Source organism: Lampetra fluviatilis, chromosome 9 (genome assembly GCF_964198595.1).
Source record: "Lampetra fluviatilis chromosome 9, kcLamFluv1.1, whole genome shotgun sequence".
In the NCBI taxonomy this organism is placed as follows: Eukaryota; Metazoa; Chordata; class Hyperoartia; order Petromyzontiformes; family Petromyzontidae; genus Lampetra; species Lampetra fluviatilis.
Genome location: NC_136283.1, coordinates 15,484,891 through 15,508,945, shown reverse-complemented (window position 1 = coordinate 15,508,945; position 24,055 = coordinate 15,484,891). Strand labels below are relative to the sequence as shown.

The window sequence follows — 24,055 nt, the reverse complement described above, 5'->3', positions numbered from 1 at the left end:
TGAAGCTATAAATGTGTGCTACGTTGTCCCCACTACCAGTTTGGCTGCTGCGATGAGTTATTGCATAAACTTGACGAAACAACAACTACCTCCCGACCAAAGTACTTAGCAAATGAATGCAAGCAAATACATTGTACCGAACCCCAACATTGCCACTGAGCAGCACCTTCATAAGCTTGTTATGCCATCAATCGTAAGCATGTAACTTTCACACCCACTCCATTCATATCTTATCTGCTATGGAAATCTGATATCTTTCACTAATTTCCCAACCTGACACCCCTGCATAGGTGTTGTGAATTTTTGGTTAATTTCAGTACATGATGGGTTTTCTTCTTTCAATTATATTGGCTGTCTAAAGCCACAAACCCGTCCAAAAAATATGTTGACAAAAGTCTGTCTCTCCACACGGAACTAGCAATTCAGCTCATTGACCTATGCCCCTTCGGGCCCAATGCCATCCAGCGAAGTTTTTCTGAGCAGCTAAACCCTATTTAGGCACAAACATTAATTTTAATTGTTTTTGGAATTACATTTAAACGTATGTAAATTAAGCCAAAAGCCACAAGTGAAATAACGTATTTCATGATTTAAGCAGCACCTTGATATGGAGAGTATTTCATGATTAAAACTCAACTTAAACTAATAAAAAATAAAATAATAAAACCTTTCAACGAGCATGCTCGCGCGTGTGCACGTAAACACATTTTACGTTGCTTTATTATTTTATTTTTGTTATACCACGGTTCCTGAGCCACAGGCCCCAAAGGCCAGAAACGCCAAGGAGCCAGCAACAAATGGCACTCATTTACAAGCGCTTTGCCGCTTGCCGCTGCCTTGTCCCCTCACCTTGGTGGCCGTGTCGATCTCCGCCTCTCGTTTCAGCAATTCGGTCACCACGTCCACGTGGCCCTCCTTTGACGCTAGGTGCAGCGCGTTGAGCCCGTTCTGCGAGAACACAGACGACGAAGACGATGATGAAGAAGACGAAGAAGAATAGGAGGAAGAAGGAGGTCCTCCTCTACTCAGCCACTAACAGGGGCGGTGACGATCGCGTTAGCCCAGCGGCCGACAGCCGATTGTCGTTGCAGAGGTTCGCAATTTCGGTTTCGAATCGAGCGGCGGCCACCCCGATTAATGCTGCGGTGTGTGTAGTAAACCATCTCCTTCACAATTATCGTGTTGAACATCCCCAGACTCCATTGGAAAGAGTGGGCAGCTGTGTTGCCGGGCGTCAGGGTTCACATTTGCCGAAGTTGTAAATGTACCCGCGAATCACTCGATTGGGGATCACGCAGCAATTATGCCTCAGGTCGTGCTTGAAAAATTTTACTATCCTACTTGCTTCAATTCTCATCTGGTTAATCAAAACAAACTTGACTTGACCGTTGGGGCAAGTGCTGTTAGCGTTCACCTATGATAGCTGGGACGGCTATCACCCGGCCACCTTTGTCTCTCAGTACTGATGTTGACACACCATGCCAGACACCCATTTAAGGCTGAGTCGACCTAGAGGAGGTCCAGAACCAGCTCAGATATTTTGGCACCGATGTTGGCTGAGAGTGGGAATCGAGTTCGTAGCCAAGTGCGCTAACCACTGCACTGCTGCTGTACGTGTACTGTATGTAGCGTAAAGAGTCCGTGACACCACAAGGTGAAATGCAGCAACAAACATAACTCAGACATGTAACAAAAAATAAAAGCAGCAATGACTTCGGGAAGTACAGATTGGTAGATGGAGTCAAACCCTGGGTGCGGATCGCTAAAAGTCCATTGTAAAAACAACGAATAACCAACCCTGTGTAGTGCACAGTATACATAGGTGTACCTAATGTAATCCTACACTTGACTGTGCTGTGCACAGTGTGTTGTGCGTGCTATTGTACGGACCTGGGTTGCATCTCACCTATCGCCCTTCCCACTCATGAACATAATGCCATTGGTACATTGAATACAACAACTCTAGCTGTCCGCTTGATGATACTCGTTGTAATTACTGATTAAACGCCGTACTCGAATTGTAAATGTTTTGGGTTTTGCTCTCGAACACACAAGCGGGGTGCTGAACTAGCAACAAATTAGCACGTTCTGTTTACGTGACAAACCTTGATAATTGGCTGTCAGGTGGTGGCGGGTTTAGCGACACATTTATATTTGCGCGATCTAACCCAAACCCCTCTATTATGAACATTGAATACACTTTAAGTGCATACAAACGATACGCAATTTAACGCATTCAAGTGCATTCTATTTTATACGTTACATTGTATAATATTCTCTGAAGTATAGATATGTAAATAACTTAATGTCTATTGATTATATTGCATATAAATACGGATAGTATGTATTACTTAGCCTACCTGGCATGGCTAATTGCGAAATCCGGCTAGCTGGGGCTTTCCCTCTATCGATATTGTTATTTAATGCATAAAGCTCATTGGGATAGAATAGTCCACCGCACCATACAGAGAATCTGTCGACAGAACTTCTCTGTGGGGTAACACTCATCAACCGTGCATCACTCATAATCATTGTCTGAGCATGATTCATAATCAACGGTTACAAAAGCAATCAGAAATATTAATTGATGCCAATGTTAATGACCAATAAATTACAATTTTCATGTTTACAGACAATTTTACCCTACACTTTAAACATTAAATCTAGATGATTCATATATAATTTCTCAACTTTATTTCTGGGACATAACAATTCTTGCCGCAGAATTTAATTACTTCTGCGTATGTCTTCGGGGTTGTGCTGCAGAGTCTTTTAATGATTATTTGTCGTGCACCACATGGTCCGGCATGATTGTCCGACGTTGTTATCGAGAACCCTCCTACTGGAGAGCTGCGATGCAACCCTTTGGCATCGAGACAACGGGGAAACACGTGGTACAGATTCAGTGACATCGGGGATGTCACTGTGTGGTGCCGGCCCGGAAGGGTCGTGCCGTTCGATGTTCCTACATCGTGGACGGCACCGTGTGGGTGGCTGTGTGTGACACAGCCCTAGTGGGGACATCACCGTGTGGGAGGCTGTGTGTGACACAGCCCTAGTGGGGACAGCAACGTGTGGTGGCTGTGTGTGACACCAGCCCTAGTGGGGACAGCAACGTGTGGTGGCTGTGTGTGACACCAGCCCTAGTGTGGACAGTACCGTGTGGGTGGCTGTGTGTGACACAGCCCTAGTGGGTCAGTACTGTGTGTGTGGCTGTGTGTGACACAGCCCTAGAGTGGACAGCACCGTGTGGGAGGCTGTGTGTGACACAGCCCTAGTGGGGACATCACCGTGTGGGAGGCTGTGTGTGACACAACCCTAGCGTGGACAGCACCGTGTGGGAGGCTGTGTGTGACACAGCCCTAGTGGGGACATCACCGTGTGGGAGGCTGTGTGTGACACAACCCTAGCGTGGACAGCACCGTGTGGGAGGCTGTGTGTGACACAGCCCTAGTGGGGACATCACCGTGTGGGAGGCTGTGTGTGACACAACCCTAGCGTGGACAGCACCGTGTGGGAGGCTGTGTGTGACACAGCCCTATTGGGGACATCACCGTGTGGGTGGCTGTGTGTGACACAGCCCTAGCATGGACAGCACCGTGTGTGTGGCTGTGTGTGACACAGCCCTAGTGGGGACAGCACCGTGTGTGTGGCTGTGTGTGACACAGCCCTACCGTGGACAGCACCGTGTGTGTGGCTGTGTGTGACACAGCCCTAGCGTGGACAGCACCGTGTGGGAGGCTGTGTGTGACACCAGCCCTAGCGGGGACAGCACCGTGTGGGTGGCTGTGTGTGACACAGCCCTAGTGTGGACATCACCGTGTGGGTGGCTGTGTGTGACACAGCCCTAGCGTGGACAGCACCATGTGTGTGGCTGTGTGTGACACAGCCCTAGTGGGGACAGCGCCGTGTGGGAGGTTGTGTGTGACACCAGCCCTAGCGGGGACAGCACCGTGTGGGTGGCTGTGTGTGACACAGCCCTAGCGTGAACAGCACCGTGTGGGTGGCTGTGTGTGACACAGCCCTAGTGGACAGCACCGTGTGGGTGGCTGTGTGTAACACCAGCCCTAGCGTGGACAGCACCGTGTGGGAGGTTGTGTGTGACACCAGCCCTAGCGGGGACAGCACCGTGTGAGTGGCTGTGTGTAACACCAGCCCTAGCGTGGACAGCACCGTGTGGGAGGTTGTGTGTGACACCAGCTCTAGCGGGGACAGCACCGTGTGAGTGGCTGTGTGTAACACCAGCCCTAGCGTGGACAGCACCGTGTGGGAGGTTGTGTGTGACACCAGCCCTAGCGTGGACAGCACTGTGTGGGTGGCTGTGTGTAACACCAGCCCTAGCGGGGCTTGGCGAGCACTGGGATAGTGTGGGCACCACGCACAGTGTGTGGAGGGGGAGGGGGTGAGTGTCAGGGGCAGTTACCCCCTTGTGTTACGGTGTTACAAATGAAAGTGTTGCCTCTAAAAGGAACAACGTCTGCGACTCAGTTGGACCCACCACACATATGAAGGTGGCGGTGTTTATGCAAGGACAAAACGGTTCCGCCTGTATCGGCCCGGAGTGTGCGCGAGGCTGCCCATGTGCAGCCCGAGGGCATGCGGAGCACCTGGTTGCAGGTGTTGATGTCCATGCCTCCCTTGAGGTGGTCCATGAGCCTCTCAAGGTTCCCATTGCGAGCAGCACGCAAGAAGCTGGTCGCCGCGTCTGACTGAAAGGACAAAGCGGAAAAGCATGCAGCAGCAATAATAATAACCACGGTAAACGGTGGCATCGCTATGCGGTGTGCAAGTTGTGCAACTTCGATCAGGGTTCACGGGGGGAAATTGGACACGGGGGGCCCCATTTCATTCCGAAACAGCGGGACCCGTGACGATCAGGATACACCCACTGCCTGTGATCCACCACACTGGAGGGAAACATTTGCTTAATCATGCAGTTGCGTGTGAAATTCGCAAATGCACCGGGTTTCCAGTGCATATAAGTTAATTTGGTTTCTTTCCCCATGCAAAACATAACAAAATGGCCAAATATTCTAAGATAAGGGGCCTTCTTGCAACAGTATTGAGGTTGTCAGCCGTTCCTGGATGAAAAAAACGATTATGATTTGTCTTTATCCAGGAAAGTCTCCAAGGCTCACCGAGGCTCACAATCACCCCTACGAGGTCCTGCTCGGGATGTTTGGCCAGAGTGGTCAGAAAAAAGCCCAAAGCCGAGAGAAGAAAACCCCAAAAATGGCTCCGAAATCTACATTGTCTCTCAGCGGCACCACATTGTACGTACGTATGTATGTAGAACTTCTTTTGCACCGTACATAGCCAACTGTGCCAATTGGCATGCGGATGACGTGAGCGTCTCATGAGCCACCCACCCGGCCTCCACCATCGAACAAAGAAGGTCAATGCGTCGCCTCGTTTTAGATGTGCTTCTGCGACCATTTTGAATGCTCTACCCTCCGATATTAGTAAGCAACTGGAGCTATACATTTTAAAATCTACATTGAAAACTCATTCCTTTAGAACTGCTTTTTGTGTTTAGTTTGTTGTCCTTCCACCGCACCTCCGATTATCACAGTTGGCTACGTACAGTGCTAAAGAAGTTCAACATACATACATTTGTGTCTTTAAATTTTGATTAAAAATCAAGAGATGTAAGCATGCAAATGTAAAATCAATTGCAAAGAGGACCTGCTTATACATCCAGACATTGAATTTGGTAAGATGGCGATTATGATCTGATGATTGAAAGTTCAATTCCAGGTTTGTGTTTAATGTCAAGATCAGCTGGCTCATGAATAAAGCATCTGCCAAGGCAAGAGTGTGGTATTCTTAGTTTAAAGATTTAACATGGGATAAAAGAAAGGCCAGGCTGCTGTAGAAAAACCATCTGCTGCTCCGAAAGAAGGTCATTGCATATTTTACCATAGGCTGCAGAAGTAACAGCATTCACATTAATAAAAAATAAATTTAATTCCATAGAGTAACAAATCTACAATAAATAAAGTACTGGAGGTATGAAACAATCATTCCTAGGTACAAATACATTGATATGAACCAATACAATGGGTCTTAACACTTGCAATTGCTATGCATAAGCGAACACTGTTTTCAATCCAATTGAAAAAGGTAACAAAATTAAATTGACACGTTTACGTGAACTCAATACATAAAATCATGAGCTCAGAATAAAAAATGTTAAAAACACATTGTCCATCATTCATAAAAATAAAAATTACGTATCGCACAGCACATTTTCTTCGTGCCGCTATACCGGAAAACTGTATGTGATATTAAAATGTGTACTTCAACATGCATAACTAGGGTGATAAAAAAATATTGCAATATGAATTTAAACCGATTATTTTTCTCGATGCGAAAGGTAGTACTTGACATTGACCTTTTCAGGGGAATAAAGACATCACGCTGACATGACGTGATCACATTTGATATCTAGTAGAGTGGGCGCTTATAACAAATCAAGAATCAGAGTGAAGACGAACGTTAAAGCAACTGTTTGATGTCGCCCAACGTCACTTTAACAAGGAGATAAGAGGTAAAAACGTCAATGTTTTAACCTTGCACCAAAAAAGACGGGCCCCCCCAAGCACCGTGTGAGATTGTGTTGCGTTGACATGGTTTACAGACGCCTGCGAGATGAGTGATGATGGCACCTGAAGTTTTTACCAAGAGAACATCTGTTCCCAGGCTCTGCACTACCCCGTTTGAGCAGCCTTCTCTTCAAAGCGATGGCTAAAATTGAGAGCTGATGTCAAAATCTTGTACAATCACACGGATTGCACAAAGAACACGGGCTCTTTTATATTTTCTTTCCACCGCCTTCCAACTGCATGCCTTCCACAGCCTCGGCGCGATAGACCGGTACCACATTATTTCAGAGCTGGACAGGGAGATAAAGAGCCACGTTGGGTTTAGAAGGCAGTCTCACTCCCAGGGGAAAAAAACGGCGACTTCGTAGTCAAATGCCATACATTGACTTTGTGGGTTTAGTTCATGGAGAAAGCGAGCCACAAAAACAAGTAGTGCCTGCATTCACAACAATTAAGAGGGACACGTTTTGTTGATGGGTAACGCATCGCCTAAGTCATCTAATAATAATTAATAAAATGCCTGCATCCCAGACAGGAACACAATGCATCAGCATGCCCATTATGTCAAAGGACAGTCAAGCACGGCAAGTTATCCTTATCCCTGAGCGGATGATGTAGTGGTGCTCTCTCACGCTATGCCACCGCCAAACTTATCATCTGCATTTGCCCTGGTAAGCGCATCCATCGCGAAGAAATGCGCCCACCACTTATGACGAGGAATATATAACGGTGATAGGTAATAGGTGACAGAAACATGAAAAGTTCCAATGCGAAACATGATGGCCAATTGAGAAATGTTGATTTCAATCTCTTGCTTGCACCATAAGCAAATTAAATTGTTGAGTATATCGATGAGTCATACAAACAGCTACTGGCACCAGGTGGAAAGCCAAGTTTACTCTTTTCTCACGGTAAATGTAATTTCTGATGCTATTTTTGGCATCTGTAAATAACAATGCATGTTATTTCTACAATGCAGCACGTTAATCAGGCGGGAGTTAATTAACCACTTTTGATGTAGGTGAGCGACTGCGTATTTCCGTGCACAGAAAATATGATGTCCATCATTCAATCTGTCTCTACGTCCATCCGAGGACAATTCACACATTTTTAACAGAAACGACAAATCTCAACTGTTCCGATACCCAGATGCATCTGCTTCGTTTTTGAGCAACATTAAAGATAGAAAACTCAAAAAAACTAATTTTATACCGTATATATAAAAAAATGCATTGCTTTATGTTGTTCACCCAATCATGTTGTTCACCCAATTGTGTGGTCTAGGAGTATTTTTGCTGTAATTTCACTGCCTTTCCGAAGCTTGGGAATTGATCATGCAATTTTAACTTATATACTTTATTCATTAAAGGGGCGCCACAGTGGTGAGATGTTACCTTCCTTGCCTGGTATGCAGGCCGGGGGTTCGATCCTAATTCTGACGCCGGTATATTTGGAGTTTGCATGTCTCTCCCCGTGGTTTTACTTCAACAAAAGCAAGGATTTCCCATTGAGGCAATGTCAACCGATTCTGTCAGTGGGCACCTATCAATACGTGCAAGACAAAAATCCCCCATATAGCCTCAAGATACTTTTGGGGCAAGTGCTGTAAGCTAGCACCTATGAAGGCCTGCATGGCACACGAGGGGGTGGGTGGCCAGCACCACGCCCGGCCGCCTTTGTCTCCCTCGTTGAGATGTTTTTTCCACATCGCATGTGGCACGTATTTGAGGCCGAGTCGACCTAGGGGAGGCCCAGGACCTGTTCAGTTAATCGTCACTGGTGTTGGTGGCCGTGAGCGTGTATCGAACTCGGGTCGCCGAGTGTGTGTACACCGATGTGCGTGCGTACACAAACTACATAACGCATGCACGCACATCTGAAGGCATTGGTTTGGCGAGGCAGGCTGAATTTGTGCAACCAAATCAAGGGACGGAGCATAAACACGACCACACCAATTATTTACAAAGGCCACACAAAGCATTTACGTTGTTAAATAATCCAGTAAACCTGTTGCAAGAGTGTACACACACTCAGGGTGAACATACTGGTTGTTCACACGGTACATTTCCATGAGCCGCACAAAGCATTATGCCAGCGCAAATGTCACGGATATTTTTTTTTACTTTTAGCAGTCAGCTCCAAAATTTTCAAACGAATTGGGTGACAGATACAAAGTTCATGGGGCAGGTTACACAACAAACACACAATGCGCATTTAAATATATAAGTAATTGCTCTCCCCGACAACAGCGAAGCACAAGACATCTCGCGAAAAGAAACACAACCAGCTCGTTAATCCGTGTCACGCTGATTACAACGCGCGGCGCACGTCACTCACTCAACCCGTGGGGAGCGCACGAAGAGTGAATCCCAGTGAACGCACAAGGGGCCGGGACGTGTCTCGTTAAACTCATCACGAACTACGCGCCCGCATTCCAACGGGCACACTGTACAAACCCTGGCGTTATAAACGGACGGTTAGAAGAATAAGAAAAATAATTCGCGTTTAGAGAAAAAGGGCAAAACAACAAAAAAGACGCCTTACCGTTTCCAACAGGTATCTTTTCTTCTTACACACTTCCATTGCGTGCGCAAGCTCACCCAGGTGACACGCGATCAATAGAGGCGCGTCTGTTCAGAGCAGGCGACGCTGCTCCTCTCTCGCTCCAGATCGCATCTATAAATACCGCGGGCTGCTGCTGCTAATGCAGCAGCGGCCGGCGGGCACAGGGGTGGCGGATCTGTCCAGATTCCAGGCTTGCATGTTGGTTATGAGCCCGGATCTCCCATGCAAAACACTCACATACACTCACGTGTGTATGTGTGCGTGCCCGATGGATGTGGTTTATTCGTAGCAGGAGAATTTATCCGTGCTTATTTTGGAAATGGAATTGGTGGAAAGTTTCAGTGGAAATGTAGCACTGGGCAACACAGCGCGCAACTGCGTAACACGACAAATGCGGGGCCTGTTGTGTAGCTACACGGTGTTTAATTAAGAGGGCAGCGACAGGGGAACGCTTAGGATGCCAGAGAATTATATCCAACTACCCTACTGTACTCAGACAGTGGCAGTCACATTTTAACAAAATTGGAAAGGAGGCCCGGGTTCTGAGCAAAGTGGACGCATTTATTTGGCACGCAGCATAGATTTTTCCAATAAAGCTCCATTTTACTCATGTGAAGTCACTCGAAGTGGAACAAAAAATATTTGAATTAAACTATTATTTCTCCGTGTGATGTTGAAGCAATCACGAGTTGCCTTTGGGAGCAATGGGGAATGAATGTTACCCAGGTCTCCTGCGTACAGTACAATACTTTGTATTCCACTAAGTTAACTTTGCCTTCATAAGAAATGTTTCGGGGGGAGGGGGGGGGGCATTTCCCACAAAACGAACAACAGGCAGTTCTGCGTTCATGCTGAAATTTGATGCAAAAAGATCCCAAAGATTATGCAATACCAAGAACAAACTCTATGCGCATGAAAGGGCTGTGTACACATCAACCAGGCCTCGACACAGCCTTCACATGGTGTAATCCCAAGTGTAAAAAAAATAATTCTACATTTAGGTGAAATGTATTCATAAAAATAGTGCCGACTCTGTAAATAACTTGTGATTGAACTGACGCAGAGAGAGAGGGGAAACAAATTCTGATAATCACACACACACGGAAACAGCAGTTTGATTTGACGCTGAATCATTTAGCCTTCCTTTGAATTTGAGGGAATGCTATGTGTATTTTAGTGCATGTGTTCAGCTTAATTGTAACAAGAGGGAACTCAAAGAGGGAGCTGAGAAAATGACAAAAACCCCTACCATGAAGATATTGTTAGGAAGTGATAAGACACAAAAACAGATGAGAGAAATAGACACAAATCCAGAGTGACAGGGAAAGAAAGACGGACAACAGACGAGACAGAACAGCAGAGGGTCAGAGAAAGAAACAGAGAGGCAGTGAGAGACAGATCCACAGAGATATAGAGACATAGGGAGGTAGATACAGAGACAGAAGGTGACAGAGAAACAGAGATGAAGTCAGACAAATGAAAATTAACATTTGCCAGCTTATCGAAAAAAAAAGTAACAATTATATTCGGCTTCTCACTTGAATTTTGTTCAATATCCTATTAGATATTTGATATTTGGCCACAGAGTGCAAAGTGCAATTCAGTGCACAATCAATTCGAAAGTCTTTATTTAGCAATACTGTACAACCATCAATTGGCAATGTGGCATACCGCACTTATCATTAATGTTGGCCCGTATCCTTGTCCCAACCACAACTTCTAACCACGTGTATCTAGAAGGTAAATACATAAACATTACACCACCAGCTTTGTCTCCACCTTGAGTGGAACAATGGTGCTAGCAAATGTGGACTCATCTACTTTATGCTCAATTATATCTACAAATTTTTGGACAAACTTCGTAAAGGTAATTGACCCATCGAAGAAACCCGATGTGCACGCACGCAGAATTAGACCAGTGGGGGTGCTAGCTCATCTCAATAAAGACAAACTCGTGAGAAGACAAAAGAGAAAAAGACAGGAAGTAAAAATGTGAGAAAAGAGACATGTCGACAAAAATAGAGATGGAATTTTCTTTTTTACTGCACGTATTAGCTTGTTACACTTATTATCATTTGAATTTGAGCTGGCATTTTATGTGCCTCTATTTTCTTCGTGAATCCAAGGCCCCTTGCGCTGCTTGGGGCCCGACGCTTTTTCTTGACTTCTGCCTCGTGCCGCCGCTGAGGCAGACTCCTTGAATCGTCGGAGTGCCATGCATGGATTATGCGCTTAGCGTGGGCTGACGAGCAATGTTTGCATGGTGACATCATGTAAGTAAGCACACTCAAACAAGGCCTCTCAGGAGCTTACGCTACGAAACACCGGTCCGTGGAACCCACCCACGTCCAACCGCTTAACGGATGACGGAAATCTTCATGACTTACTCGAGGACAGATTGCCAATGAAAGATGATGATGGGTGCAACTGAAGACTGAGCATGCGCGAAACCGGTGAGCACAAACTGCACTATTAAGAAGGGCTATTGCTATAAACGTTGCTTATTATGTTTTCTTCCTCTTTAGGGCACTCTTATTGACGAGTTTGTTGAGTTTTTATTATTATTAAATACCGTATGACGTGAAAAGCACATGTATACATGACAATAGAAAGCTACATGTAGTGAACGTTAGTATACTTTGACAGGCAACTTTGTGAAATAAATTACAAGTACAGTAATAAACCCGGTTTACATAGGGGAGATGCGTTCCTGTAAAGGTGCGATGACGAATATTGAAACGATGTCAATCAAAGCGATGTACAGGGTAAATTTCGATTTAAAGCTTTCGTGACTGCAGGGATTCATCTTCTTGGTTTTTTCGGTAAAGTCACGTAGAAGGGAAGTAATAAAATAATAAAAATAAAACATAATAAAATGAAACAATTCTCACGACGTTTCGGCCACAACGCAAGCAGCCGTCTTCAGGTGAAGAATGAGACACTTCAAGCTAGGAACTTACATATAAGCTGGGTTGGGGGTGGTAGAAGAGCGCCTTAACAAAAAGAATGTGCATATCAAGATGAGTTTAGCATATACATGGGAAATGCGCAGGGGGCGGGGGGGCTTCAAAGTCATACCATGCCCACGCACTATGCAGGATCAAGAGCACCAAGGGGGGGTGCAGGGATTAGCATTAACAAAGGAAAGGAATGCCAATGATATGTAGCTGCAGTAACTAAACAGCACCGTAGAAAACTAAGGTATAAACTACATACAAAGACTAAAATATAAACTGCATAGCACCATCAGTATACTTACTATACTCTACAATAAGCTGAGTTACTAACAGCAAGTAATACATTACAATACTACGTCGTAAAAGTTATATAATATGCTTCCATCTAAACTTTATTCTCTTACATCAACCGAGCATATACCGTACTATATACTGCCATAGATAAACCCAACATTAAATTATATACTGTATTGCAATAAACCACATTTCAACATAACACTATGTGTTATTCTACCTACCCTAACGTGTATCAAAATGATTTATTACGTCCTTCCAATGATTGCTAAGCCAGAATCCATCTTCTCGATTAAAATTGTCTCTGTGTTTGTATATGTGGATCGCCTCATGAACGAATCTCTCATGATAGCCAGGTGGCTTGCAGAGAACCTCTGTCTTGGAGAAGTCAATGTCATGTGAGCCCACTGAGTTGTAACAGTGATCTGCCACGGCTGAGGTGTTTGTCCTACCGTGTTTCAGGTCAGCTTTATGTTCACGGATGCGGTCCGAGACATGTCGTTTGGTTTGTCCAATGTAACTGCTACCACAGAGGCAACTTAGTTTGTAGACACCAGGGTGCTGTATGTCTGGAACCACATCTTTTACAGACGGTACCAGATCACGGATTTTATGTACTGTGTTGAATCGGACCTGGATCTTGTGTTTAATCAGGATTTTGGAGATCTTTTTTGTGACCCCAGCAATGTAAGGTAAGGTGATGGTCTTGAAAGGCTCCTCAACAGGATCCTTCTTGATGGTTGGAGAGATGGCTTTGCGGATTGTGTAGTCGGAGTAACCATTAGCCTTAAGAGCTTGGCGTATGTGTTTGAGTTCACTGGAAATGTGTTCATGGTCGGATATGCATTGGGCTCTATGATATAGAGTCTTGATGAGGGAATTCTTCTGGGATGGATGGTGGTGGGAATCCGGTTTTAGATAAGCGTCCGTATGGGTGGATTTCCTGTAGACAGAGTGGCTCATTGAACCATCAGGTCTCCTTTTGATTAGGCCATCCAAAAAAGGTAGCTTGCCATCTTTTTCGACTTCCATGGTGAATCTGATGGCTGGGTGTATGGAATTGATGTGGTCAAGAAATTGGTCTAGAGCAGGCCGGCCATGTGGCCAGATGACAAAAGTGTCGTCTACGTACCTCTTCCATAAGGTCGGGCGTAGAGTGGCAGTCTGGATGGCGTCCGTCTCAAATTTCTCCATGAAGATGTTAGCTACAACCGGAGATAGGGGGGAGCCCATTGGGGTGCCTTCAATTTGCTTGTAGAAAGTTTTATTCCAGGTGAAGTATGTATTGGTTAAGCAGTGTCTCACCAGGGGGGGAACCCCAGCATTCAGTCCCTGATGAACCAAGTCTTCAATGATTGCGATGGTGTCAGGTACAGGAACCTTGGTGAATAAAGAAACCACATCAAAACTGACAAGCAGGTCGTCTGGGGACAGGGCAATCCCCTTGATTGTCGATACCAGGTCAGTAGAGTTTAGTACCGCAGAGGTGGTTTTTCCAGTGAAAGGCCGTAGGATTTCAGACAAAAAACGAGCCAATTTATAGGTGGGGGAGTTGATAGTAGAGACAATGGGACGAAGAGGTGTATCTTCTTTATGTATCTTTGGTAAGCCGTATAATCTTGGTGGCCTGGCTGCAGAAGGTTTCAACGAGAACTGTTTGGTCTGATCAAATAAAGCGGTTGAATCAGAAATGATATTGTTGGTTTTAGTGACAAGGCTGTTGGTGGGGTCTCTTTTTATTTTTGTATAGCTACCATCGTTGAGTAGTTCTTGAATTTTGTTGTTGTATTCTATTTTGTCCATGATGACAGTGGCATTGCCTTTGTCGGCTGAGAGGATGACAATGTCATCCCTCTTTTTTAATTGAGCTAATTCAAAACGCTCATCTTTGCTGATGTTGCTAGCTGGCATCTTGGCGTTTTTGAGGGTTGCAGAGATTTCGGATCTAGCTACGTCTGCAGCGATGTGACTCAAGCCCTTGAGAGCTACATCTACTCGAGCAATTATATCATTAACTGGTATGTGTCTAGGTGTGACTGCAAAGTTTAGTCCTTTAGCTAAAACGGATTTCAAACCTTCAGAAATAGACTTGTTACTGCGATTAATTACGACGTTGTTAACATCTAGCTTTTCAATGTGTGGGTCCGGTTTCTTGTTTGAGAGGCGGTTGAATTTGGAAATCAAGTTGTCCTTACATTTAGTCGACATAGCAGCAGCTGAAGAGGCAGTCATTTTTTCTACATGTTCCCAATCCGATGTGGACATTGTTGCAATGTCCACATCGGATTCACCAAGGTGCCTGTGCCTGGTACCGTCTGTAAAAGATGTGGTTCCAGACATACAGCACCCTGGTGTCTACAAACTAAGTTGCCTCTGTGGTAGCAGTTACATTGGACAAACCAAACGACATGTCTCGGACCGCATCCGTGAACATAAAGCTGACCTGAAACGCGGTAGGACAAACACCTCAGCCGTGGCAGATCACTGTTACAACTCAGTGGGCTCACATGACATTGACTTCTCCAAGACAGAGGTTCTCTGCAAGCCACCTGGCTATCATGAGAGATTCGTTCATGAGGCGATCCACATATACAAACACAGAGACAATTTTAATCGAGAAGATGGATTCTGGCTTAGCAATCATTGGAAGGACGTAATAAACCATTTTGATACACATTAGGGTAGGTAGAATAATACATAGTGTTATGTTGAAATGTGGTTTATTGCAATACAGTATATAATTTAATGTTGGGTTTATCTATGGCAGTATATAGTACGGTATATGCTCGGTTGATGTAAGAGAATAAAGTTTAGATGGAAGCATATTATATAACTTTTACGACGTAGTATTGTAATGTATTACTTGCTGTTAGTAACTCAGCTTATTGTAGAGTATAGTAAGTATACTGATGGTGCTATGCAGTTTATATTTTAGTCTTTGTATGTAGTTTATACCTTAGTTTTCTACGGTGTTGTTTAGTTACTGCAGCTACATATCATTGGCATTCCTTTCCTTTGTTAATGCTAATCCCTGCACCCCCCCTTGGTGCTCTTGATCCTGCATAGTGCGTGGGCATGGTATGACTTTGAAGCCCCCCCGCCCCCTGCGCATTTCCCATGTATATGCTAAACTCATCTTGATATGCACATTCTTTTTGTTAAGGCGCTCTTCTACCACCCCCAACCCAGCTTATATGTAAGTTCCTAGCTTGAAGTGTCTCATTCTTCACCTGAGGACGGCTGCTTGCGTTGTGGCCGAAACGTCGTGAGAATTGTTTCATTTTATTATGTTTTATTTTTATTATTTTCTTACTTCCCTTCTACGTGACTTTACCGAAAAAACCAAGAAGATGTACAGGGTAGTAGTAGTAGTGGGTGGTGGTGGTGGTGGAGAAGAAGGCTGAGAGGCGATGGAGAGCGAGAAAGGACGGACCCTGCTGTCAGTGACGCGAGTGTGTTGGGTTGAGGCGACGCAAATCGGGTAGTGGTGTAAATAAGTAAGTGACGACATATTTGTAAAACGTCGTAAAGGAGGAGACATAAATCCGAGTATTCCTGCGGCTTCTTACGTATTTTTTCGTGAAGAAAAGAAACGGTCACCCTGTCCATGTAGATATTGCAGTTTATCTCTACAAGCACCGATGTCTCACTTCTCTGCAGGGCGTAATGTTAGAATCGGTCTCACACAGCCCACCACGTTTACACGTTAGCCTATGCTACGTCAAAGTGTGTGTCTGCTCGAGTGGTACATCAACACAGAGCAACGCCATTGCCCGAGCCACAACACCACTCGCACCGCCTACACTCGGACGCAGTTGGTCAGCGCGGACACTGACTTCTAGTGGCACAGGCACGTGAATTCCGCAGTGTGGATGTCACAAGCTCAGTACTGCATGTCTGCATGCCTTCATGGCTTCTTTCTCCACATAATCTACCAAAGGCACCTTTGGACCCTGCAATTCCATCTAATTGATTCCAGTCAGCTACTGCAATGACAACAATTAAGATATTTGTGCCCTGGTTTCAATTACGCAAAAGGAAACGTCTGTTTGTGTGCAAGTGTCCGGCGGATTATTACATCACAGGATCGTGAGAGGTGGTAGCAGCTTGGGGAGGCCTTCATCCAGCAGTGGAATGACATTGGCTGATGATGATGAGAATGATGATCAGGTGCAGAGCGTAAATATATTCTCGGGGAATTATTAAACGTCAAAATAAAGAGAATTCCAACCATGTACGGGCCTCCTGGTTGCTAAAATTCCTATGTCCTTGTCTTATGGATTTGTTTATTTGGCTCAATGGCATAATCATCAAAGGATGATACGTTAAAATAAAATTATTAACTCAGCGTGGGCAGCATTGGTAAAAAAAATGCTCATATCTCAATGTGCTCTTGAAGTTGAAATGCAAGTCTTGCTCGTTCTAAATAAAAACGTTCATTCATTGAAAATTAATAAAATGTTGTACTTAAAAAATTCCCTCAGGGATTCGTATTGGTCGTGCCCGATTACTTCGTTCTACACGCGTGACCTTCCGGGTGAGAACTCAGAGACCTCTCTCCGTGCAATGGGAAACGCTGTCGATCCAGCGACGTGGGAAAACCGTCTCAGTGAAACTCGCCCGGAAAAAAAACTCGTCCGGTGAAACTAGGCCTATGAAACTAGCCTGACAAAACGAGCCCGACAAAAGTAGCCCAACAAAAGTAGCTTAGTGAAACTAGGCTGGTGAAAGTAACCCAACGAAACTCGGCTGACAAAACGCGCCCAGTGAAACTAGTCTGATGAAACAGTCCAGTGAAAAGAGTCCGTGAAAACAAGCCCAGTTAAACAAGCACGAGTTAAATTAACCTGGTTAAACTAACCCGGTTAAACTCGCGCTGTGAAACCAGCCTGGTGAAACAAGTCCATTGAAACTAGCCCGGTTAAACTAGCCTGACGAATTGGACCCAGTTGAACAAGCCCGGTGAAACGTTCCTCCATTCCATCAGTTGAGTGACAAATATTCCTCCACCACAGGAATTCCCGGCATTGTTACCCATTAACATTTGACATGCAATGCGAGTGGGAAGCAGACTCCTCCCGTGTCCGTTGCACCGCCTGAACCTAGCATGGGACACGCAGCTCCTAATATCAAACGAGAATGTTGAAATGGTAAGTCGCCGCATGTCACATTTGCGCTCTGCTGTGTGTGACTTATGCTGCGACGCTCCTGCCACATTCCTCTGCCCAGTACCAGCTGGAATTGTGCCACTCTTTTAGTAGCAATCTATAAATAATCGACCCAGAGCTTCTGGAAAACTGAATGACATCTCAGTGTGTTTATATATATTAAAAAGTATACAGGGCACATACAGACTGTGTCGCTGCAATGTTTAAAGCAGGCGCCGTTTAAACGGCTGTTTGCTTTAAAGCGAGGACAGTGAAGAACGACTGTACCCAATTTGATATCTGGCTTGGAGTTTTATCACCCGCATCGCACTTTGCTGAAGGCTCTTGCCAAAGTAAAAAAAAATCAGTCGGGGGTTTGCACATGGATTACACAATTAATACTCTTGCAACGTCATCAAATGCGACTGTGACACGAGTTCATAGAGCCCTGAGCAGGAGTAATTGCACTCGTCTGCACTTGCCTTTGCGGAGTGGGGCACTGCAGTGACATATTTGGTTCTCGGCCCATTCCTAAATGCTGCTACCCGTGCAATGGTGCCAGTAAAATTCCCTGCATTTTGTTTATCACAACAAGAGTGTGTCCATTGATAGGCGTTCGATTTTAAACGTGCGGGTTCAATGAGTCAAAAATACTGGCTTATAAGGAATAAAATATAGATGGTGATGTGAGTAATGGCCTTTCTTCGTAGTAGAGATCTCTCTCTCTCTCTCTGCTGCCATGAAGATAGCTATGAAGATAGCTATGAAGATAGCAGAGGGAACTCCATTATGAAGAGAGTCAATTGCCCTAAGTGTCGCCTATGAAAAAAATGATTTTCCCTTTTAGGGCAGTATTATTTACGAATGTGTCAAGTTTTGTTTTACTTGTGTTTATGTATCACTGCCAACGCAGTATCACAAAAAACATGTTGTTTTCTATGGGTTTTGCGTTCAAGTTTTTATTTAGCCAATGAGCTATGATCAAGATAGGTATCATTAAGCAGCAAAATTTAGTTTTCATTATTTTTAAGTTGTTTACGTGGAAAAAACCTCACTGAGTCTCAAGACTCTTTCTAAGGAGGGTCCCGTCAAGTGTTCACCACCGGAGGCGATGCCGCTGATTTGCGTGATCCCATTTGAGCAATTGACAGGTACATTCTCAGCATTCGGATGTTTGGCCAATACCTCCGATCAGCACGGTGCGAAAGAAGATCAACATACACACACAATACCAGTTGTACTGAGCTATGGGTGAAAACTGGAAAAAGCCGTAGAAAACCCATGCGAGAGCAGGTGGAGAACATGCAAAACTTCCACACGGAAAGGCACCCGAGTTTTAGAAACGAACCCAGGCCCTTACAGCTGTGAGACACGAGTGTTACACCACTGTGCCACCCAGTCGCGACTGGCTTGCACGTACAGCTGGTTATATCATCCACAAAATAAACCCCCTGTGTTATTTATCTTTACTTTATTGACCTTTAGTTTTGTATTTGTAGGGGCGTGACAACAACGCGCATACCATTGGCCCTCTCTTAATGCCCGTGCACTAAATGAAGCGGCTCATACGGCTATCTTGTTTGTTTTGTGCACTTTAACTCTGAACTAACACTGTTAAGGCTTGTAATTGCATGAACACTGAGTTCAATTTGTACGTGCTTGCAAAATGTACTCTGTAGAGTACTAAGGTCATACGTATGTTGAACTTCTTTCACGCCAGACGTAGCCAACCGTGCTAATCGGGGGTGCGGGGGGGGAAGACAACAAACTAAACACAACAAGCAGTTCGAAAGAAAGGAGTTAAATGAGTTAGATTGATAAGGAACACCAAAATACTGATAACAATTGTAACTGAAAGTAAATACACTTTTATCTGTAAGATCATCAGTAGCAGCAGCCATCGTCGATTCCCCCCTGGATATAGGCCTCTCAAAGCTGCCACCATCCAACATGGTCCGGCACTGCTCTGCAAGCTAACTCCTCTCTTTACACATCGTCTGCCGAGTGGCATTTAACCTTCCACGCACGTCGCAAATGGTGCGTGGCATCACCGCGGTAGACGTCCGTTGTAACGACGCGGTTAAGCCACGGTGGATCGTTCGCAAAAGCGCACAGTTACGACGCAGTTCTCAAGGCGGGTTCGCCGACAATTTCGGCTGCTTGGCGGACGGAGATGCCGTTGTTGCTCCGACGTAACCCTCATTCCGCCAGGGCAAGCGCATTCCAATCACTCTCACTGCGTGCGGCGCTGCCCCCCGGGGGAACTCGGGCGCACATGGCATCAACGCACCGCCACGCGTGACGCGCGCGCGCGCCCAATGGTCCGCGCGTGCAGAAGAGCGAGCCACTGGTGCCGTGTTAAATGACGCAAAGACCGCACGCTGGCGAAAGTCGCGTGACTCAAAACGCTGCACCACTCGCCACAGCGATGGAATTACCAAACGTCACAGCCATCTAATAAACTTCCAATGGAGCGAGCTTCATCGTGATCGTGTTTTTTGATGCTCACTTAATTAAGTGAAATCTATTATTAGATTACCCTATCCGCATTTATAAGGTCTGCTGCTGTTTGTCGGGACGTCATCTGTCAAGGTTTGGAAGCCGGTTTCTCGTATCGACGATTACAGAACCCGTGCCACGTATACGAGCGGAATGCCGAGGCCGATAAACTCATTAAAATAAAACAACAGTCTTCAATCAACTCATGTCATATTAAACGCACACTTGTAAGAAATGTTTTATTTAACACATTGTGTGACTGTAGATATCCCTTCCTTGGACTGTGGTGCGTGAGTGTGGGGCATTGGAAAGAGGTTGGGGAGGGAGAGGATTATTCTTCAGCTGATCGCGTGCTGGGTGAAACGGGGAGTTGGGGGCGAGAGAGCAGATACTCAGTGGAGGGGTGGGGAGGAGGAGGAAAGAGGAGAGGAGGAACCGGGATGTGGTTAATTGGGACTGTCAAACTTGAGTTTGCAGATGGAGAGATGAGGCAGCGTATCATCCAATCGGCTAGCTTCCGAAACCAAATAAATCTGAGGTAGCGGCCCACATCAATGGGAACTGCTTCCCTTATGCTTTCATATGTCTACATGTACATGCGCTGGGCCTTTTGTTGTTGTCGATTTGCTACTGGATGAGGATGTTTCCGCACACCGCACTTCACCACACTGCGTCAATGTGGGTCGGGCCGGGTGAAAAGAGCACGGATTCTGGATCACAGTAAGGTATGAACAATGGATTTTACTGCACTGCCCTTTGCTGCAAGACGCAGCCCTGCAGGAGGCCATGATACCTGCTTTGTGCCTGCTGGTCGCCCACGCTAGACCAGTCTGAAAGTCCCGCTCAGCTGCGAACATCTGATGAGATCGGTCACATCCCACGCGGATTTGTCATCGGCAAACTGTTTGATATAGACACATGACATTAAGTATTTCAGGAAGCTCTGGGTATTAATAATAATAATTGTCATTTATAAAGCACCCGTAAACAGTCATTCTCAGGGCGCTATGCATGGAAAGGCAGACAATAGTAAACAACAACCAAGTAAAGAATAACTGAGATAGACGTTTGAAAGTAATTAAAGGGAGAAAACCATTAAAAACGGATAGGTTTTCAGTCTAGATCTGCAGCTTTGTAGTGGTTCGGAAGGCAAAAGGAGTTCCAGAGTTTAGGTTTCGCAATTTCAAAGGCAACGATCACCCCAAGTGTGAAGCCTAGACCGTGAGCAATGCACAATCTGAGGATTTTAATGATCTAGATGGAACATATGACTGACGGTCATAAATGTAGGGTAGAGTACGTCCATTTAAGGCCGTGAATACCAGTGAGAGAATCTTAAAATCAATACGGGTACAGACAGGAAGCCAGTGATTGGACGGGAGCACAGATGTGATGTGATCCTCAAGGGGTGTACCAGTAAGCACCCTGGCGGCCGTATTTTGAACAAACTGCAGCCTGTTTAGGAGTTTGTTCGGGGTCCCAAAAAGCAGGGCATTACAGTAATCAATGCGTAAGAAAAAGAATGCGTGGATCAGCCTTTCAATGTCTGCAGTGTTAAGGATGTGACAGAGACGGGATGTGTTTCTCAGGTGGAAAAAATAGGTTCCCATGGTTCTGTTTACATGGGATTCAAAGGATGAAGTTTTATTTAAAAAGACATCAAGATTATTGACCTCATGTGTTTGAAAGACGTTCCAACCATCAATAAAATAAGCTGTCTTTTTATCATCATTATTTTAAGGAAAGTTGAGGCATCCAGGCTTCTACATGAGAAATTGACCGTGCTAATAGTGAAACTGTAGATACACCATCCAGTCCCAACTGTAGGTAGATCTGAAAGTCATCTGCGTAACAGTGATAGCTGAGCCCTTGGTGTCGTAATGAAGCTCCAAGTGGGGCTAGATAGACAGCGAACAGGATGGAGCCAAATACTGACCCCTGAGGGACACCGTGAGGAACTGTGTTAGTTGAGGATACAAAAGGTGCACATCGTTACCAAATGCTTGCGATTTGAGAGATAGGACTAGAACCGTCTCAACGAGGTGCCTGTTAACCATCAAGACTTCCAATCGGTTGAGTAAGATATTGTGATCAATCGTGTTGAAGCCTGCGCTTAGGTCAAGGAGGAGGAGAACACTTGGAGAACCTTCATCAGCAGCAACTAGGAGATTATTAATTATCCTTACTAAGGCTGTTTCAGTACTATAACCAGATCTAAAACCAGACTGAAATGGATCGAGTAGATTATTTGACAGCAGGTGTAAATGAAACCGTGAAGCGGCAGCCCGCTGAAGAATTGTATAAAAGGGTGATTGAGATTGGGCGAAAGTTGCTAATGACAGTTGAATCTCGACACGGTTTGTGGATACGCGGTGTTACAGAAGCCATCTTAAATGCAGATGGGACAATCTCAGTTCCGTGACCTGTTAAGAAGATATTGGACGAATGGAACCAGAAAGGAGAAGTTATATCTAAGGGCACGCGTAGGAAAAGGATCAAGAGGACAAGTGGTGGGATGAGATTTGTTCATTAATGAAGTCAGTTCACAGACTGAAATTTCAGAGAACTCAGCTAATACTGCTCAATTAAAAGATGGATGAGGTTAGTCATAAGGCAGAGGAGTAATTGAGACCGGATGGAGCTAATCTTTTTCGAGGAAGAAATGCTGCAGTGAATTACAGAGAGCATCAGAGAGTGGCTGGTCAAGTAGTTTAGGTTGAATGAAGAGCTTGTTTATGGTTGTAAATACAATGTTTCGGTTTCTTTTACCAGAAGCAATTTGGTTGATGAGGGAGGAAGATTTTGCAACAGTGTTTGTGTCCTTGTAAGTGCGAAGACTTTAAACATTTGATGAATATAATGTATGGTTAAACCAGATTTTCTCCAGGTATTTGCAACAACACCTTTAAGCATCTGCAGTAGAGTGAGTGCAATATTAGCATCGTAATAATAAACAAACATCACATGTAGCTTAAAAATACTTTGTTATGCATTGATATGAATATACTGAGGTCTACATTGATCAATGATTCCAATGGATATCCAATACTAACCAAGGACGAAGCTTACACTAAGAAACACAATAAAATATAGTTAGCTCTTAACACGATTTGTCCTCATATGTATGTACAATACTATTATGGATCATCAAGAATAAAAAAACACGAGAATTGTGGTATCTGATTCTGATTATTATTGACAACTGGAAGAAGCATTTAATTTCAAATATAATGCAGTCTCACAAAAACTAAAACAGGTACACTTGTGAGAAGTGTAACAGCAGAATGCACACCCCAGCCACCCTGATGCATTGTTGGCTGAAACGCCACCTCCAAAGGTGATCCAACTTCAAATTGACCCGATCCTGAAAGTATTATCATTGTAGTACCCGTTAATGATCACTCTCCACCTGCTAGGGCCTTCGTATCGAAAGACAAAACCCAGTTCACAACAGCGGCTTGCCTCATATAGCGTCACCAACGTCTATGTGCTGTGTGGGCACGTGAGTTATTTATTTGTATTTGTAATTTACACTCCAATTTGTAACCCACTTAGTATTCAACAGGAATGCAGAGGGCTCATCTGGCATTACATAACAACTTACACACACAGGAAGTGGCAACGCATAAAGCAAAGCATGAAAATTACAGACCAAAATGCTAAGAACTGCACGCTTACATTTGAATTGGAGAATACTAAGTTAAACACGTGCTGAACGAAATCCTGGCTGGGGATTCAGAGTCCACTCATCCACTTTCTAAAAGAGTTAATAGTGGTTGTTCTATGGAGAGACTTGCCCCCACCATAGGAATGAGGAATTCCCACCAGTAGCTGTAAACAGGAGATCACCACCAAGGCCTCAATACTTATTTGCACAGAAAATCACTTTGACCTTTATTTTTAACTTTTTGTACTTTCAAACGTAAGCTGCTGCAAATAAATCATCCACAAGAACAATAAATAACGTGTTAAAAAAACACACCTCTGG

General features: G+C 44.8%; 1 protein-coding gene across 20 annotated transcripts in view; it reads right to left on the bottom strand.

The window, feature by feature from the left end:
- The window catches only part of LOC144934252 (uncharacterized), a 277,017-nt gene that overhangs the window by 108,536 nt on the left and 144,426 nt on the right, over positions 1 to 24,055 (bottom strand). For all 20 annotated transcript variants that reach the window (XM_078859921.1, XM_078859918.1, XM_078859913.1 and 17 more), the window contains exons 2-3: positions 4,608 to 4,709; positions 850 to 948 (exon numbers count right to left, since the gene is read on the bottom strand). In XM_078859921.1, the coding sequence (XP_078716047.1) occupies positions 850 to 948; positions 4,608 to 4,709 (201 nt within the window). The remainder of the gene's footprint in view (positions 1 to 849; positions 949 to 4,607; positions 4,710 to 24,055) is intronic.